Source organism: Fukomys damarensis, unplaced genomic scaffold (genome assembly GCF_012274545.1).
Source record: "Fukomys damarensis isolate Sample0158 unplaced genomic scaffold, DMR_v1.0_HiC HiC_scaffold_8, whole genome shotgun sequence".
NCBI lineage: Eukaryota > Metazoa > Chordata > Mammalia > Rodentia > Bathyergidae > Fukomys > Fukomys damarensis.
Genome location: NW_022900920.1, coordinates 498,333 through 518,899, shown reverse-complemented (window position 1 = coordinate 518,899; position 20,567 = coordinate 498,333). Strand labels below are relative to the sequence as shown.

The window sequence follows — 20,567 nt, the reverse complement described above, 5'->3', positions numbered from 1 at the left end:
TGCTGTGCGCTACAACAGCAGTTGAGTAACTCCAGTCCAAGTGACCACTGTGTTCAAAGGAGAGGGTACTTGGTCAGATGCCATTTTAGGGAGGAGCCAACTGAACCCAGTATTCACAGCATCCATAGGTTGGCTTCATTTCAGCTCCCAGTGTTAAAATTCTATGTGATAGGATGAGGGATGATCTTAGGAGATACACAGGGTTTGGGAGCTGTGCTTAGGTCAGCAAGAGACACCCAGAGTGCTGTAGACTGAACAACTCAGGCCCCAATGCCACAACCAGAGGCCAGGATCAGCCTGAACTTCTGTGGAATTGAAAACACCAGAATCCGCACCCTGCTATAATCCTACTGCAGGCTTGCTGGGATAATCCAGCACCTTGCCCTGATCCTACGGCAGAATTGCTAGGGTCATCCAGCATGGATCTGAGCTCTATCTGCCTCCACCTACCAGTGACAACAGAATTACACCTTGAATTGGATGCTACCAGAAAACTGTAGACCCCAGAAGATAAGCACAAGGTTGAAATCAGAAAGAAATCTTTTTCTTTGCTTTTGCTTTATTTCATGATTGTTGGTTTTTGTTTCCTCATAAGTGTGAACATTGTTTTTAGCTTTTTTGCTTTGTTTTGTTGGTTTTCTTTTTTCCTTCTTTTTTTACCTCCTGTCTTCATCAGTTTTCTGAAGCTTGAGCAGTCTTACTTTATCCTCAGTCTTGCTTCTAATCTTTTCCCCTTCTTTTATTTCTCTATTTTTTCCTCTTATCCCTTTTAAATTTTCTCTCATGAGTGTAAAATTGCACTATTGATAGGATATTTAATTTTCTGATTTGTTTTAGATTTTATTATATAGCAATGAAACTTGTAACTATGGTTAAAGGTGGCAAATTAGCTGTTATCACAGTTTGTCATTTTCTAGACTGTGCTTGATTCCTGATTATACTACTTAAAGGTGACATGGTTGTCGTGATCTGTTATCTTCTTATATGCTAATACCAAGATTGTCTGGGGGTCATAAACAATACCACAGCCCTATACCAAAGAAATGGTTGCTAGGCCAAATAAGCAGTAATCTTTCTTACCTAAATCGAAGAGGCAGGATCTTGGGAAAGACTCAAAAGCTAAAAACCAGCTATACCTAGATGACATCTCTGAAAATAAGTCATTTCCTAAAGAAGTCTCAATAAAGGTACCTACCATAAGCAATTTACAAGTATCAAAGCATATAAAAAAATAAATATAAAATGAGAAAACATGGAAGCAAGATTCAACTCCAGACCTTCAGCTCACCAAAGGCAAATTCAAGGGACATTAAGAGAAACCACCAGAGGAGCTGAGACAACCTACTATGTGGGAGAAAAAGTTTACTAGCTATCCCTCAGAAAAAGGCCCACTATCCAGAATATATAAAGAACTCAAAAAAGAATCAGAACCCCAAATATAAAGACCCGATTAAAAAATAGATATCTGAAATGAACAGACACTTCTCTGACAAACAAGTAAAAGCAACAAATAAATATATGAAAAAAAGTTCAACATCACTGGTCATTCAAGAGATGCAGAGGAAAACAACACTGAAATTCCACCTCACTCCAGAAGGAATGGCTGCTATCAAGAAATCAACCAATAACAAATGCTGGTGGGGTTGTGGGGAAAAAGGAACCCTTCTCCATTGTTGGTGGGAGTGCAGACTGGTGCAACCACTGTGGAAATCAATATGGAGATACCTCAAAGAGCTGGGACTAGAGGTTCCATTTGACCCAGCTATTCCTCTGCTGGATATCATTCCAAAAGAATTAAAAGAATCATACCACAGTAATATTTGAATACCCATGATTATAGTGGCACAGTTTGTAATAGCTAAAACTTGGAAACAGCCTAATTGCCCATCAACTGGTAACTGTTGAAGATGTGTTTTTTTCTATAAAATGCTGTACTACTCAGCCATAAAGAATGAGAAACTAGAGTCATTTATAGGTAAATGGATGCATATCGAGACCATACTCTTAAGTGAAATAAATAGGACACACATGTGTAAATACAGAAATAGTTACTCTGGTATGAAAAACTAAAAGTGTAAAGTTTCAAATTGTATAGTTGATAATGTGAAATAGGAAGAAAAGGTCTAAAGGAGTTGGGGAAGTAGGAAGGGTAGGGGAAAAGAAAAAAATATGAGAAAAGGAAAACATGGAAACAAAGTCTTTGTAAATAGGAAAGGGTGGAGGGGGTGAAGGGAGGGCAGGGTAATAGGGAAAAATAAGAACCAAGATACATCATGTAAAGGTACAAGATCCCAATGATGAATATAACTGTACTGTACATCTAAAAAGCACCAATAAACTCAAGGGGGAAAAATCAGGGGGCATTGAAGTGGAAGAAATCAGAAGTCACCCAGCTAATCTTTCTGAAATGGTAACAGTAGAAGTAACAAAGCAGAATGAGTTCCCTAAAATTTGAGAAATATTTACAGAGAAAACTAAAAAGATGATGACCATAATGAAGGACATGGTTAGTGAATCTAGAGTAGATACAGATTTTTTTAAATAGAGCTCAGGAAAGTGATGACAACCATTAATGCCCAACATAGGAAAGAACTGGATTCTATAAAACATATTCAGATATCCAGAAGTTTAAAAATTCTATTGCAAGTATACACAACAGAATCAACCAATGTGAAAATGGAACATCAGATCTAGAGGACATGTTTGTCTTTAGTCATCATTAAATGAAAGGCTTCTCAAAAATAGCAAGGGACAACAAAAAAATCAATCCAAAAGCTATGAGATGATGCAATGATACAAAGAATAATAGTGTAAAATTAATTGGAATGAATGGAAACTCATAAGATAGCAAAAAGGTCTTAAATAACTTGTTCATAGAAGTAATAGCAGAAAACTTCCCAAGCATTAAAAATAATTTGACATACAAATAAGAGGCATTTAAAACCCAATTAGCCATGAAAAGAAAAAAATACAAAAAAAACCCAGGGCAAATAATAGTCAATATTCTATAAATTTGACACAAGAATAAAATATTATAAGCTGTTAGAGGGCTGGGGATTTAGCTCAGTGGTGCAGTTACCTGCTTCACAAGCACAAGAACCAGAATTTAATCCCTGGTACCCCCCAAAAAAACAAACAAACAAACAAACAAACAAACAAAACCGTTAGAGAAAAGAGAAACCATCTATAAAGAAAACCCCATGAGAATCACAGGAGACTTCTCAATGGAAACACTTACATCAAGGAGATCTTGAAGTGAAGTATTTCAAGACTTAAAAGAAAGCAACTTCTATCCCACACTGATGTACTCTGCAAAACTATCTTTCAAAATTGAAGAAATGATAAAGAACATCTGAAGAAATTCATGAATATCAAAGGAGCACTCTGGAAAAAGTTCTGAAAGCTAATCTAGAAAAAGACAATGAAGACAATTTCATGAATCCCAAAAGAATGAATCCACCAGTCAAGGCAAGCAATTAAACAGAAGCGAAAGAAAGGGAACCAACAACAAGTAAGTAATATGACAAAAATAAGTCAATACATATCAGTTATAACCATCATTGGTGAATAGATTGGCAAAATGGATCAAGAAACAAGATTAAACAATATGCTGCATAAGAAACACACTGAAATAAAAGAAATTCATAAACTAAAAGTTAAAGGATAAAAAACAATACATCATGTGACAGGAACCCAGAAAATAACAGGGGTAGACAAGCAGACAAAACGGATTTCAAGCCTAGACTAATCAGAAGAGACAAAGGTCACTACATACTTGTTAATGAAACAACCCAAGCAGAAGAAATAACAATCATAAATATATTTGGACACCCAATTATATAAAACAAACATTTATGGATATGAACAATCAGATAAGCACTAATATAATTGTAATGGGGGACCTCAATACCCCACTGTCACAAATAGACAGATCAACTACACTGAAAAAAAATCAATGGAAATGCCAGAGCTGAACCAAACTTTTAAACAACTAATGGATTTAGTACATATTTACAGAATGTTCCACCCCACAACAGAATACACATTCTTCTCAGCAGCATATGGGACTTTCTCCAAAATAGACCATGTACTAGCTCATAGAACACACATCGGTAAATGCAAAGGAATTGAAATTATTCCATGCATGTTATCAGATCATAATGCAGTGAAAATGGAAAACAAAGGCAAAAGAAATGATAAAAACTGCATAAACACATGGAGATTGAGTAACAACCTTATGGATAATTACCACTGAAAGTAAAATAAAAAATAGAGAGTTTCTACAATTAAATGATAATGCCAATAAAACATCTTGGAACCTATGGAATGCAATAAAAACAGTCCTACAAGAGAAATTTATAGTGGCAAATTCCCACATTTAAAAAAAACAGAGTGAGCTCAATTAAACAACCTTGTTGAACCTCAGATTTCTAGAAAAAGAAGAGAAAGTTAAACCCAAAGCACAAATAGGGGAGCAAATTATGAAGATCGGAGCAGAAATGAATGCAATTGAGACTAAGAAAACAATATGAAGAATCAATGGATCAAAGGGTTGATTCTTTTGAAAGATTAAATAAAATATACTCTCAGCCTACCTTATCCCCCAAAAAGGAAAGAAAGGACTCAAGTCCATGCAATAGGAATGAAAATGGTGAAATCACAAGGGATCCTGCAGAAATCCAGATCAATACCTACTTTGAGAACCTGTACTCCAATAAGATGAAATTTTCAAAAAAAGAACATATTCCTAGATACATACGAATTACCAAAGCTGAATCAAGAAGATATAAAAATTCTAAATAAACCATTATCAGTCAATGAAACTGAGGATGCAATTTAAAATCTATCAACAACCAAAAATCCCAGAACCTGATGGATTCATTGCTATATTTTAAAAGAACCTGAAAGAAGATCTAATACCACTATTCCTCAGACTCTTTAATGAAATTGAAAGGGAAGCAATTCTTCTAGACTCACTCTGGAAGCAAGCATTACCTTGATACCAAAACCAGACAAGGATCCAACCCAGAAAGAGAGCTACAGGCTCCCCAATGGACACAAATGAAAAACTCCTCAGTAAGATACTGACAATGTGACAAGTCAAGATTATACACCATGACAAAGTAGGATTCATCCCAGGGATGCAAAGATAGTTCAACACAAGGAAATCAATAAATGTAATACACCACATCAACAGAACTGAGGGGAAAAAAAACACATGACCATCTCAATAGATGCAGAAAAAGTAATTTAAGATGTCCAACAACCATTCATAGTAAAAACTCTATAGAAAATTTGGACTAGACAGTCTTTATCTCAATCTGATCAAAGCCATGTATGACAAACCAATATCATATTAAATGCTCAAGAGCTGAAAGCTTTCTCTCTAAAATCAGAAACAAGATAAGGATGCCCACTATCACTATTTCTGGTTGATACAGTTCTGGAAACATTAGCTACAGCAATTAGACAAGAGAAAGAAATAAAAAGAATATGGATAGGAAAGGGAGAAGTTAAATTATCATTATTTGCTGACGACACAATACTCCACATAGAAGGACTCCTAGAATTAATAACCAAATTTGACAGCATAGTAGGATACAAAAATCAATAGCATGCCTGGCATTAAGTGACAATCAATGAGATAGAAATTAGGGTAATTTTCTTCATGATAGCATGAAGAAAAATGAAATACTTAGGTATCAATCTAGCCAAGGAAGTGAAAGACCTATTCATGAAAAATAACAGTATTCTGAAAAAGGAGATCAAAGAGGTATCAGAAAATGGAAGGATATTCCCTGTTCTTGGATAGGCAGAACCAATATAGTGAAAATGGTCATACTTTCAAAACTGTTATACAGATTTAATGCAATCCCAATCAAAATACCAATAGAAGGGCTGGGGATTTAGCTCAGTGATGCCACTGCCTATTTCACAAGTGCAAGGACCCAAGTTCGACCCCCAGTACCAAAAAAAAAAAAAAAAAAAAAAAAAACAATAGCATACCTAGAGAAAATAAATCTAAAATTCATATGGAACCAGAAGAGACCTAGGAATCAGGAGCAACAAGATCAAGGGAGGAGAAAGCACAATTCCCAGTTTTAAGTTATACTACAAATCTACTGTGATAAAAACAGGTTGGTACTGGGGAAAAAAAACCCAAAGATCAGTGGGACAGAATAGTGCAGAAACAACTCCAAGCATACTCCACTACCTTATCTTTGACAAAGGGGACAAACACCCTCACTGGAAGACAGACAACCTTTTCTGTAAATGGTGCTGGGAGAGCTGGCTTTCCTTATGCCAAAAATTGAACCTGGAACCATGTCTCTCACCGCGCACTAAATTAAAATTGAAATGGTTCAAAGCTCCAAATATAAAAACAGAAACACTTATTCTGCTGGAATATAGAATGGGTAAAATTCTAGAGATAGGAATAGGCAAAGACTTTATGAGCAAAACTCCAATTGCACAGGAAATACTACAAAGAATCAACAACTGAGATCACATCAAAATAAAAAGCTTTTGCATAACAAAAGAAACCACCAAGAGAATGAAGAGATACCTCACTGAATGGGAAAAAAAATTTTACCAGCTACTGCACAAACATAGGACTGATATGAACTCAAAAAAGTCAGACCCTCCTTAAAGACCCAATCAAAAAATGGGCATCTGAAATGAATAGGCATTTCTAAAATAAAAAAGCATTGATAAAGAAATATTTCATAAGTATATGAAAAAATGCTAAATATCAGGACCATTTGAGGAATGCAAATTTAAATAATGAAATTCCATATTACTCTAGAAAGAATGGCTATCATCAAGAAATCAGCCAATAATGAATATTGATGAGGCACAAAGGAACCCTTCTTCATTGCTGGTGGGAGTGTAAACTGATACAACCATTACAGAAATCAGTATGGAGAACTCTCAAAAAATTAAAACTAAAGGTTCCATTTGACCTACCTGTTCCCCTTTTAGGTATTATCCTGAAGGAATTAAAAGCATCACACCATAGTGATATATGCAAAAATATAAATAAATATAAAACATTTTAAAAATTGAATAAAATATAAATAAAATTGAAACAGATCAATGATCTAAATATAGCAGCACAATTTATAATAGCTAAATTTTGGAAACAGCCAATATGCCCATCAAAAGATGAATGAATAAAGAAAATGTAGTATCTATATTCAATGGAGTGCTACTCTGCTATAAAGAAGGATAAACTTGAGTGATTTGTAGGAAAGTAGATGCACCTCAAGTCCATAATCTTAAGTGAAATAAATCAGACATAACAAGTTTAAATATCACATTGTTTCTCTTGTGCGAGGAACTCAAAGAGTAAATAAGGAGCACAAGGGAGGACAGATATTGGGAAGTAGGAAGAATATCTTCAAATAGGAACTGGAACAAGGGAGCAGGGAAGGGGAACGGGAAAGAAAAAAAAGAAATTGAAGGAAAGAATGGAAACAAAGCTTTTGCAAATGGGGGGGGAGAAAAGGATTAAGTGGATAAGAGGGGAATGGAAAAAAGATAATTAAGATGCTATGTACTGGTACAAATTACCTATGATGAATGTGTGACAAATATGTACTAATAAAAATAACATTTAAAATTTAAATCTCAGCCAAAAAAGAGAGGGGGCAGGGATTTAGCTCAGGGGTTCGGTGGCCTGCCTTGCAAGCGCAAGGACCTAAACTCAATCCCCAGTACCCCAAAAATAAATAAATAAATAAAAATTAAAAAATAAAATAAAATAAAAACTCAGAAAAATATATTTGGGGTGCCATTAGAAAGAAATCAGCTTAAAGGGAACAAATTATGTGGTAACTTTTGTCAGTTTAAATGTAACAGAAAAATTTTTAACAATGTTATAGTTAATTGGCCATTCTGACTGGGAGCTCCCACCCTACATCAAGATCAGCCAGCCTGTCAGTCTCTAATATGAGACCATCTTAGACTACCTATTCTGCCAACCTAGCCCAGCCCAGAAGGAATGAATACCCACTGATCCAATCATCCATGAGAAATGTTTGTTGTTGGCTGATTTATTGTGTAGCCAGAATAAGCTCAATTCATCATTTATCATTGCCACATCAAATCCTAATCAAGACGAATATTTAGACACCTGGAAATCAAATCTGGAAATAAAACCGTTCTTTGTGAGTGGGGATACTGGAGACTGAATTCAGGGGTGGCTCTACCCCTGAGTTCATTCTCAGTCCTTTTTATTTTATTTTGGTACCAGAGTTAGAACTCAGGACCTTGCAATTGCAAAGCAGTCATGGCACCAGTGAGCTAAATCCCCAGACCCTTATTTTTTATTTCGAGACAAAGTCATGCTAGGTTTCACAGGCAGAAATGGACTTGCAGTCCTGCTTCAGCCTCACTCAGTGCAGGGATTTCAGGTGTGTGTGACGATTCACACCTGGTTTGGGATTACAACTTCTAAAACAAAAACTGCGACACAGTCCCCTCTTTCTTAATTAAAAGAAAAATATCTCACTCCAGTCTCCCAGTTGGGACAGAAAAAAACTTAGTCTAACTCTACCCAGTGGTAAAGATCAAAATAATTATAACAGCAACCAGTGCTGGTAGCTGATGAGAAAGAAGAAAGTACTTAAGGTCTAACACTATTTTTTATTCATTAAGTTTATGGGTACATTTTTGGTATTCAATATGATGACCTTCATCATTGGAAATCTGTACCTGTACATAATATATCTTTATTTTTCCTCATTCCCCTACCCTCCTTTCAACCCCTCCAGCCCTCGCTATCACAAGGGCTGTTTCTGTTTTTTCCTTTTCTCATATGTATTCTTTTCCATTCTTTCCTTTATGCTACCCTTCCCATTTCCCCTTCCCCTTTGGATCTTTTCTTCCTATTTCACATTATCTATTATATATTTTAATCCTTATTTACACTTTCAGTTTCTCACACCAGAGAAACTATTTGGTATTTACACATGTGGGTCCTATTTATTTCACTTAAGAATATAACCTCAATGTGCATCCATTTAGCTATAAATGTCACTAATTTCTCATTATGGCTGAGTAGTATGCCATTTCATAAAACACACACACACAATCTTTATCCAGTCACTACTTGATGAGCAATTGGGCTGTTTCCAAGTTTTAGCTGTTATAAACTATACTGCTATAAACATGGGTGCACATACAGCACTGTGGTATAATTCTTTTCTTTTGGGAAAATACCCAGGAGGGGGAAATCTGGGTCAAATGGGGTCTCTAATCCTAGTTTTGTGAGGTATCTTCATAATGATTTCTACAGTGGTTGCACCAGTCTACACTCCAATAGTAGGAAGGGTTTCTTTTTTCCCACAACCATGCCAACATTTGTTACTGGTTGATTTAATGATAGCAGCCATTCTATCTGGAGTAAGGTGAAATCTCAGCATTGTTTTCACTTGCATCTCTGAAATGACCAGTGACACTGAACATTTTTTCATGTTTATTTTGTTTGTACTTCTTTGTCTGAGAAATGTCTGTTCATTTCAGATGTCCATTTTTGAGTCAGGTTTTTATCTGGGAGGTCTGACTTTTTTTAAGTTCTCGTGTATTCTAGATAGTAGACCTTTGCCTGAGGAACAGCTCGTAAAAAATTTTTTTTGCCATGTTATGGGTAGTCTCTTCACTCAGTTGGTGGTTTCTCTTGCTGTGCAACTTTTTAATAAGATTAGGTCCCAGTTGTTGATTCTTTGTGCTAATTCACATGTGACTGGGGTTTTTGTTCATGAAATCTTTTTTTATGCCAATGTGTTCAAGAGTTCTGCCTAGCCTCTCTTCTAGCTAGTTTAGTGTGTAATACTGAGACCTAGAATACCAAAAGCAATTCTAGGCAACAAAGACAAGGTAGGGGGTGTCACAACTTGAAACTATACCACAAAGCCACTGTGATAAAAACAGTATGCTACTGGCAAAGAAACAGACCCGAGGGATCAGTGGAACCGATTAGAAGAAACAGACACAACTGCAGACATACTGAGCCACCTCATCTTTGACAAAGGAGACAACCATCCTCAGTGGAGGAAAGTTAGCCTATTTGATAAATGGTATTGAAAAAACCGGATTTCAACCTGCCAAAGTTTAAGGCTACACCCATATTTATCTTGGGGAGGCATGAGGGAATCCATGACCATCAGGGATCTAGGTTTCCTTCATTTCACAGGTTTACCTTTGCTTAGAATGTCTTCTCATGTTCCAGAATGATTGCTCGAGTTCCAGCCACCTCATTCAACATTTCAGCAGCAGAATGAGAAGGAAACTGGAAATAGCCTTTCATTTCTCAAGTTCCTCCAAGTCCTACAAATACCTTAACATGTATCTAATTGGTCAGAACTATATTCATGGCCACATCTAGTTGCAAAAGAGGCTGAGTAATGTCACCTTTTGGCTACACTGTTCTCAGCAAAAATTGAAGTTTTATTTGAGAAAAAAGGAAAAATGAATATGTGGGGCATTAACAGTTTCTGCCACAATATGAAAATTACACAGATTCAGACTGGAGAAAAGATGGAAAAATAGTCTTTAAAGGATGAAATGTGGAAGAAAAATCAAAGAAAATAAAATGGAAAACAACTATCACTCTTACATTAAGGAATAAACTAATATCATAAATGAGTTTCTATTTAGGAATGGCAATAAATCAGTACAATGCCTATTACTAATATCAAATGGATAAAGAAAATTCTTGTAAAATATTTTAAAGCCAGTCGTGGTGGCACACACCTGCAACCCCAGCACTCAGGAGGCTCAGGGAGGAGGATCACTGTGAGTTTGAGGCCAGCCTCAGTACATAGTAAGTTCAAGATGAGCCTGAACTGCATAGTGAGATCCTGTTTCAAAAAAAATTAACTTAAAACCATGGTTCTTTCCTCTACAATATATTCATTTAAAAATGCCTTTAAGGCCGGGCATGGTGGCACATGCCGTAATTGCAGCACTTGGGAGGCTGAGGCAGGAGATCGCTGTGAGTTTGAGACCAGCCTGGGCTACATAACTACGTAGTGAGACCCTGTCTCAAAAAACAAAACAAAACAAAACAAAACCAAAAAAACCCACAAAAAAGTATATGTTTAAAAGCAAGGAAATGAATTCCATACTTTCTTTTTAATATGCAGACACTAATTAATTTGTTTGTTTTGTTCTGGGGAATGAACTTGGGTCCTTGCACTTATGAGGCAGGCAGTGGAACCACTGAGCTAAATCCCTGGCTCAGATACTAATTACATGATTTAATTAGATAAATGCATCAGAACCATGGTTTAAGTAGATTACAGAACTATTTCAGTCATGGTTACTATAAAATTAATGATGGTGGGGAGGAGTGGTAGGAAAGGGTGGGTGTGGTTATAAAGGAAGTGTTCTGTGCCTTTACTGTGGTGGGAGAGACATAAAACTAGAGATGCAATCCAAAATTATGTACACAAAATATACACATATGTTCAAATAAAACTAAGGAAATTTATTATCAGTAAATTGTATTAATACCAATATTCTAGTTGCGATATGGTACTGTATTTTTGCAAACTAGAACATTCAAGGGTATGCAGAATCAGTCTAAATTATTTCATACAACTTCATGTAACTTTACATGTATCATAAAGTAAAAACTTTAAAAATGCATCAGAGGTTGAAAATAATTCAACAAGGGTTCACAACTTATCTTTTGAAAAAGGGGGAATTTTCAATTTATAATTATGATATTAAGATAACTATCTCAATTCTGTTCTTTTGCTACCAGAGTGGGATTTTTTTAATGAGGTTATTCTTCCTTTCTTAAAAAAATCAAAGACATTTACACCATAGTATTAAGTGAAATAAATCAGACACACAAGTTGAGATGTCACATGGTTGTCCTCGCTTCGGCAGCACATAATAGTATCACATAATTTCTTATATAAAAAAACCAAAATACAAAGAGCAAAATGAAAGATAATTGTACTTTTTCAAATGAGAAAGGGAACAAGACATGGGAGAGAAGGGAGGAAAAGAAAGGAAAGGGATGGAAAAAACTGAAGAAAAAATAATGGAAATAGTTTTACAAATGGGAAGGTGAGTGGACTTTAGAAAAATTGAGAGAAGATAGGAGTAGGAGACATTAAAAAATAGTTGATGCACATGTACCAACTCCCATGAGAAATATCATTATGAACTGCAAATATGTATGAATAACAATCCAAATATCACAAAATACTTACTTAGCTTTTTATTGGACAATTTCATTGAAAGTTAAATTTGCCTTTTCTGTGTGTGATAGTATCCTCTGTGTATTGTTCTACAGTTTGGTTTTTTCAAGTAATTATCTTGGAGATATTTCCACTTCATTAAATAAAAAGGTACCTCATTCTCACTGCTGCACAGCATTCCATAGAGAATGGATCATACTTTGTGCATCTATTCTGCCAATAACAGACAATTTGTTTCAAATGAATACGCTTGTACTTACACGAGTGTGCATTTATCTGGAGAGGATATCAAGAAGTTAAATCCTCGAGTAAAGGGGTATACATGCTTGTTGAACTTTACCAAGTGCTGACAATCTACCCTGGCGGGTTGGGGTGGGGTGGGGTGGGGGGTGAGGCTATAATGGTTTACATTCCATCAATGGTATACTACTTTTTTTTATCTTTTTTTTTTTTAAAGAATCTTGCTGCATTCCAGGCTCACCTTGAACTCCTTGTTCAGGCAAGCCTCAAACTCATGATTCTCCTTCCTCAGCCTCCCAGAGTGCTGGTATTACTGGTGGGCACCGCCCACCACATCTATATTCATCAACTTTCTATATCATCAACTTTAATATCCCCAAATATCTTCATTTTTATTAAAATGGGGAAAAAGTATAGTATCTTTTCTAGTAAACCTTTCTGTTGGAGTATAAACATGAGTACAGGACAATATACAAATCAAATTTATATTTAGGTTGGGCATACCTGTTATCCCAGCACTCTAGGAGGCTGAGGCAGAAGGACTGCAAGTTTGATCCTAGACTGGGTAACTTAGTGGCTGGGGAAAGCTTGCCTTTAAAAAAAATAGAAAGGGCTGGGATGTAGATCAGAAAAAAAAAAAAAAAAGCCCTGAGTTCAATCCCAAGTACCACCCAGATAGAAAGAAAGAAAGAAAGAAAGAGAGAGAGAGAGAGAGAGAGAGAGGGAGAGAGGGAGGGAGGGAGGGAGGGTATTTAGGTGGCTCTTTAAAACAATTCCAACCATCTGAAGACATGATATATTACTACCAATTCAGAAACCTTCATTGCTCTCCTTCCCAGTCACTACTACCCTCAAATATAATGACTTTCCTAACTTCTAATAGAGTAGTTTTGTCTAGTTTTGAACTTTATTAAGTAGTACAAAACTACACTGACACCATCGTACCCCAGAAAGAATGGCTATCATCAAAAAAATCTAATAACAAATGCTGGCAAGGATGTGGGGTAAAGGAACTCCACACATTGTTGGTAAGAATATAAACTAGTACAACCACTATGGAAATCTGTGGAGATTCCTCAAAAAATTGCAAATAGAAATTCCATTTGGCCCAGTTATCCTCCTCCTAGGTATCTTCCCAAAAGAGTTAAAATCATATTATAGAGACACATGCATACTCATGTTCATAGCTGTATAATAGCTAGATCTTGGAAACAGTGCATATGTTCAACAGATGAACAAGGAAAATGTGGAAATGTGGTGTTTATACACAATGGAATGCTACACTGCCATAAAGAAAGATAAACTTGAGACATTTGTAGTGAATGGATTCAAGTTAAGAACATAATGCTAAGTGAAATAAGTCAAATACACAAGCTCAAATATCACATTGTTTTTCTTATATGAGAAATATACACACAAAAAATGGAAAAGAGATAAATAGGAAGAGAAGTTCAAATACCTCTCCAAATTACATATTCAGTTGTTTTAAAAATATTTCAATATATATGTTAATTCATTTCATTTATACAAATAGTTTTTCTTATTTCATTGAAAGGAAAGTTTGTGTTATTATCTGTTGCTTCTCTGCAAAAATCTTTTTGGCTTATGTCTTATACTCAGTGTCTACTTTAAGATAATGATGCACAGTATGATAACTTGTTACTCTCTTATTTGATTATGAATTTTTTTCATAACATACAAAAAATAAAGTAATATAATGTGTTCTTTTTTGTATTTTTCTCCTTTACATCAATATTATATCTGCTAGATTAGACCAAGTAGTACTTCATTTTCACTGCAGTGTCATTCCATTATATGAGCATACCATAATTTATATACACTTTGCTCTTAATGGACAATTAGAGTGATTCCAGTTTGGAACTATTACAAATAATACTGTGCTAAAAATGTTCTCACACAAGTGTTCTGGTGTATACACACACATATACGAATATATTTTGCCAGGTCATAGGTTTTATATATATATATATATATATAAATATGTTAGTTTCAGTACACGAAACACAACAGTATGCAGATAGTTCCAACAATTTATACTACTGTTACCTGATGGAGAGTCCCCTGGGAAGGTCCTTGGTGTTCTGAACAAAGTAGATAAGATGCACATAAAATGTAGTGAGATGTAGATTTATTGAAGGTGGAAAAGAGTACACTGTGGAGAGTGAAAGTAGGCTAGTGAACAGAGTTACAGTGGTGATAAGGATAAAGAGAGGAGGTCTTTAGTATCTGGAATTCCTGGATTGGCTTCTCTCTTGTACAAATAAGGAACTGGGACAACTGTTCTATCAAAAACTCACTTAAACTGTTCTATTAAAAGACTCTCTTGGCTTCACACTAGATGTATATGAAGAACTGAAAACAGCGCTTTTCTGATTGGATCCATGTATAGTGCTTAGGAACTGCAGAGTCATCTTGGATCCTGTTTTTCTGCATTTGTGCCCTGGGTCTCCATGACTTTGATAGATTCCATCCAGTTGTTTGACTGGTTTCACTCCGGCCCTACTAATCTCCTACTTCACTACCATCACTAGAAAGTAAGAGACCCAGGAACTCCACAACTTCCCTAAAACTAGGCATTGTAAGTCTTTTAAAATTTTAACTACTGTGAAAGTTTTGCGATTATATTTTATTGTTGTCTTCATTTGAATTTCCCTAATAATGATATCAAGCTGCTCTTATGTATTTATTAAGTCATTCTATTAATGTTCTCTCAGCTTTCTGTCATTGTGACAAAATACCTTAAATAATAAACTTAAAGAAGAAAGGCTTATTTTGGCTCAAATTTTTAGACATTTAAATCCTTGGTGGTTTGGCCCATTGCATTTAAGTGTTTAGGCCAATATAGTACATCCTACTAGCAGCACTTAGTGGAGGAAAGAACTCACCTTATGGCAGCCAGAAAGCAAAGTGAAAGACAAGAAGGAGCAGCACTCCAATTGATCTTGCACAAGGGCACATCCCCAATTCCATTCCTCCCCTTGGACCCATCTCTTAAAGGCTTCATCATCTGACAACAGTGCCACAGGCTGGAGACCAAACCTTTAACATGTAAGCCTTCGGAAAAAACGATTTTTCAACACCAAAGGATGTACATGTACGAGTCTATGTATCTATCTAACTTTTGCGTAATTTTTAGAGATTTGGGAGAGGGAAAAGTTAAGGGAAACTAGAATTTGTTCTCAGTTTGCCATCTTGATCCAATCTCATGACTAAATTTCCAGTCACATATTGAACATTTCAAAATCCAAACACAGACAGCCACTGGTATCATATGATCTAGTCTGGAAATCTCTGCTTTTGAGGTGATGTCATATTAAGCAATCTTAATTTGGTCCCCATGTTAAAACTGGCATCTGCATGACACATGTGAATACATTTTATTCCTCAAAATTAACTTCCATATGTTAATATTTTTAAAAATTGAGAATCTATTAGAGATTCCTACACATAACAGCAGTGATATGCATAATCTTTTTATCAACTATAACAAAAGACAAAAAAGAAAAAAATTAAGTTGTCTAAAAATTTTTTAGAGCTAAAATTTGAAAATGAGAAAAAGCAATTTAGATGATTCTGAAACATCTCTTGTCATTCTACCCTGAAACTACTTCAACCAACAGACTCATGTCAACACTAATGAATTCAGGAATAAATTAACACTGTTTGGAAGTGGCAAATGGAATTCTAAACTTTAAAATTGTAAATGGTCTCTGACCAAATTTACAATAGGAATTTTATAGAAAGACATGTAATTCTGAAATAAAAGATATATTCCTAACATACAAAGAATTCAACAAAACAGCCTTTGTTATATTTTTAAATACTTAATTTACATCTAACATGTCTTATTCACTGTCTTATGCAAAGGGATACACCAGTGAACAAAATAGACACAATATAGATCTTACATTCTGATAAATACATACAACTGAATAATCTGAATTTGGCCTTTCTGAAGAAATTATTAATAAGAGAGATAGCTACTAATCACCTGGGGTTATTTAATTGAATTAAAATGTAAAATTAATTTAGCCCCTTAGTCTCATAGGCATATTTCAAGTGTGCAATCACATGCCTATGGAGAGCGCAGATCCAGCTTGGGTGGTTCCAACTGTGCAGAAAATTTGACTAGACATTTCTGTTTTAGAGACTTGGAAGAGGGCTTGCTACTTCTAAAGAAAACAAAAGTATTCTAAAGAGTTTTATGAGAGACCTTTATAACGACAAAATATTAGGGTTTTTTATCCATCACTTGCTATGTCTATTCCTGCATCTTATTTTCTTCTCATCTCCTAGAAAATGTTTCTTCATATTTAACTTTCTTTCCGCTTCTCCCTATTCTATTTTCTTATTCCTAATCGCCCTTCTCTATTTTAAAGTAATATCCAGTCCACCTTTAACAATAGGATGTATTTACTGAAGTTTTAAACAGAAGTTCCTCAGTGTTAAAATTTAAGAAGCACTACTCTTATTTCCCAAAAATATATTTAGATGGGAGACATTTTTAAGGTATGCGACCTTAAAAACCCTTTTTAAAAAATTAATTTTATTGGCCCGGCATGGTGGCACACGCCCATAATCCCAGCACTCAGGAGGCTGAATCAGGAGGATCGCTGCGAGTTTGAGACCAGCCTGGGCTACATAGTGAGTTCCAGGTCAGTCTCAACTACTACACAGTGAGACCCTGTCTCAAAAAAAAAAAATTAATTTTATTGTTACATTTTGGGTATACGATATGACATTCATCATTGGAGATTTGCACTTTTACAAAATATATCTTGATCCTTATTTTTCTCCGTTCCCCTGCCCTCCCTTCAACCCCTCAACCCCTCCCTATTTACAAAGACTTTGTTTCCATTTTTTCATTTTGTCAATAAATAAGGTTTTTTTGTTGTTGTTTGGTACCGGGGATTGAACTCAGGACCTTGCACTTGAGAGGAAGGCGCGGTGGCACTTGAGCTGAATCTCCGGCCTTCCTTAAAAACCTTTTAACGTTTAAATTTTCCTTCTTAAAATTACTATCCTTCCAAAAGAACGAGATTCTCACCATAGAAATCCGAAGTGAAAACGATCTGCAATTCTAGTTCTGGCCTCTGGGTCTTTCCTGCAGGGAGGAAAGACTCACCGCCCTGGGCCCCAAACTCTCAGCGGGACTCAGCGTTGGGCTCGGTCAGCCGAACTCCTACTGTCATCTAGTGGGGAGACGCAGCAAGGCTCCTCAGCGCTAGGCGGTTGCCAGGTGATGGAGGCACTGCGCGGCCTCGCCTAAGGACGTAGAGAGCTGCAACAACCCTGCTTCTTATTGGTTGAAGATCTCTCCCCCTATCGCTACGAGCCAATGAAGAGATGTGTAACGTCAGACGTTGTGCGACTCCTCCTACTTACTCTCTAGCGTCGTCTGGACCCGAGCTGTTAGGCGTTGGACCCTACAGAGCCTCAACTGCCTCATGTACACCTCGCAGCTTGTGCTACTGCCAGTGTTCTTCCTGATGCTCCCCGAGGGCGCCAGTCCTCAACCCTCTTCCTTCCCATTAGAGGCAGCGCCCACCTCTTCAGTCTTGAAGTCGACGACTCAGAGAGGGACCCTGCAGTCCTCCGCAGTGGGGCCTGCAACGACCCAGGATGGCCCTGGGCTCTCTACGGTGGGCTCTATTCTTGTGACCCCCTTTGCGCCGGAGAATAAGACTGTGGACCTCTTTCCAGGTGAGGGCAGGGTTGTGAGGTGGGAGTTACTGACTTCAGGTCTGAAATTATGTGGAGGAAAAAAAAAAAAAAAGTTGACTTGCCATAAAGCGAGAACTGGGGCTGTAGGAAGAAAGGGGAAAAGTACTTGGAAGTGTCCGGGGACCTTCATCCCACTCTGCTTTTTAACTGTGCTTTCATAGTCTTACCGATCTGTGTTTGTGATTTGACTCTTGGTGTCTGCGATCTAAACTGCTGCTGCGACAGAGACTGCTATCTTCTCCATCCGAGGACTGTTTTCTCCTTCTGCCTTCCAGGCAGTGTAAGGTGAGCAAGGGTGCTCAGTTTGAATCCTAAAGGGGATTGGAGCTTACAATAGATATTTGGAAATAGCTTTAATACTTCCTAACCCTACCGACCCCCCTTAGTTTTTCCCAGGTGCGACTTTCTTTTGATTTTTTAGAACAGAGCTTTCAGTAGACAGACGATGGGTGTTGTAGCTGCCCAAGGAGTTTATCTTTGGCGTGTGACATTCGTAGAATACTGTTCTTTAGACCTACCTTTGCCTCCTAAATGTATCCTCATCCTTTTTCCTCACAGATCTTCAAGTTGGATGTGTGTAGACAACTCTCTTATGTTCAGGAGTAATTCCCCATTTCCTTCCAGAGTTTTCATGAATTCAAATGGCATCCGGCAATTTTGTGTACATGTGAACAACTGTGAGTAAAAACATTAGTTCTTATTATATTTTATTGAGAAATGGCTGACTTTGACTGTTTCATTTTTAAATTTTTTGGTTTTGTTCTTTGAATCTCTTATCACCCTTTTCCCTTCTATCCCCCCTTCTGCTCACTCTCACCTCCAACCCCTTAGATAACATTTGCAATTTCTTTAGGCCTTTACAGGCTGTGGATCAGATGACTCATAAAGAACTTTAATTTCAGTATTTTTTATCATCCCTCTCAGTTAATCACAGACTATCTCCTCTACTTGTTACAGCCTCTGTGACAACACTCACTGAATACCCAGTGCTTGACACATAGTAGGCACCAAATAAATGTTTTTGACAAATGAGTCTATGCCAACCTTGGTTTTGTTTTATTTTGATGAGGCAATAGGGTAGGGAAAGGAACATTAGCCTAGGATTTTAGTCCTGACAAATTCTTACAGGCTTCAGAGACTTGAGCGAATCTCTTATGTCTAGGCTCATTTCTCCAGCTATAATATAAGAAATTTATATCATTGGTTCTGGATGTGAAAGTGTTCTGTAACTATAGACTGCAGTAAAGATACACAGTGGATATTGGTGTCTTTTAATGGATTTAGAAATTTGCTAGTGATAACTATACCATTTCTAAAGATACCAAATTAATATATCTTTTAAAAATGTCTATCAAGCAATGTTTCCACACAAAATAAATGTAAATGTCTCTTAAGTCCTGAGTCAATGGACTGATTTATCTGATTTTCGAAAAGAAATTACAAAAGTATATTGCTCTCAGAAAACAGTTTTTGGCTTGGGAAGTCTTGAATTTGAAAACAGTAATCAGGAATCCCATGAGCATTTAGATTGTAAGAGGTAAAAGGATAAAGGGAGCAAGGTGAATTTCTCTCTTTATCTCTTTCTCTTTCTTTCTCTCTCTCTTTCTTTCTTGGTAGTGCTAGCAGCAAATGATCCTGTATATAGTCTTGTAAGTATGAGGCAAGTGGTCTACCACCGTGCTATATATACCTCCATCCCCGTGAATCCTTCATTGTAAGATAAGGTTGCCCTTTCTAAATTTTTTATTGCTATCTAAATTCCAGTCCTATGGGCATGTTCTTGGACCATTACCATAACATCCATCTGGTGCTTCCTTTTTGTAATCTCCCCTCCGGCTTTCTGTACCATCCTACACAGAGTCCCTGGACCAGCGATTCCCCAACAACACCTGAGAAATGTGGCTATATCTTTTTTTTTTTTTTTTTTTGCATTAAGTTTATTGGTACTTTTTAGGCATACAGTATAGTTACAGTCATCATTGAAATCTTGTAACTTTACATGATGTATCTTGGTTCTTATTTTTCCCCATTCCCCTGCCCTCCCTTCACCCCCTCCACCCTTCCCTATTTACAAAGACTTTGTTAACATGTTACCCTTTTCTCATATTTTTTCTTTTCCCTTCTTTCCTTTCCCCTACCCTTCCCACTGCCCCTGTTTCTTTCTATTTCACATTATCAATTATACAATTTGAGCCTTGTTTACAGTTTTTCACACCTGAGAAACTATTCAGTATTTGCATGTGTGTCCTATTTATTTCACATGAGTATGGCCTCAATGTGTATCCATTTAACTATGGTGTCACTAGTTTCTCATTCTTTATGGCTGAGTAGTACTCCATTTTATAGAAAAACTACATCTTCTTTATG

The 20,567-nt window shown here is 36.5% G+C and overlaps 2 protein-coding genes across 3 annotated transcripts in view; one reads left to right on the top strand and one right to left on the bottom strand.

The window, feature by feature from the left end:
* Entpd1 (ectonucleoside triphosphate diphosphohydrolase 1) overlaps positions 1-17,729 on the bottom strand; it is a 140,773-nt gene extending 123,044 nt beyond the window's left edge. Inside the window, exon 1 of one of the 2 annotated variants that reach the window (XM_010620874.3) lies at positions 17,524-17,729. The gene's annotated coding sequence lies outside the window, so the exon portion shown is untranslated. The remainder of the gene's footprint in view (positions 1-17,523) is intronic. The other variant, XM_033761300.1, reaches the window with a different exon arrangement.
* Positions 17,730-17,842: 113 nt separating this feature from the next.
* Tctn3 (tectonic family member 3) overlaps positions 17,843-20,567 on the top strand; it is a 33,283-nt gene continuing 30,558 nt past the window's right edge. The window contains exons 1-3 of the mRNA XM_010620883.3: positions 17,843-18,179; positions 18,362-18,485; positions 18,759-18,877. Coding sequence (XP_010619185.1) covers positions 17,924-18,179; positions 18,362-18,485; positions 18,759-18,877 — 499 coding nt within the window. The 5' untranslated portion in view covers positions 17,843-17,923. The remainder of the gene's footprint in view (positions 18,180-18,361; positions 18,486-18,758; positions 18,878-20,567) is intronic.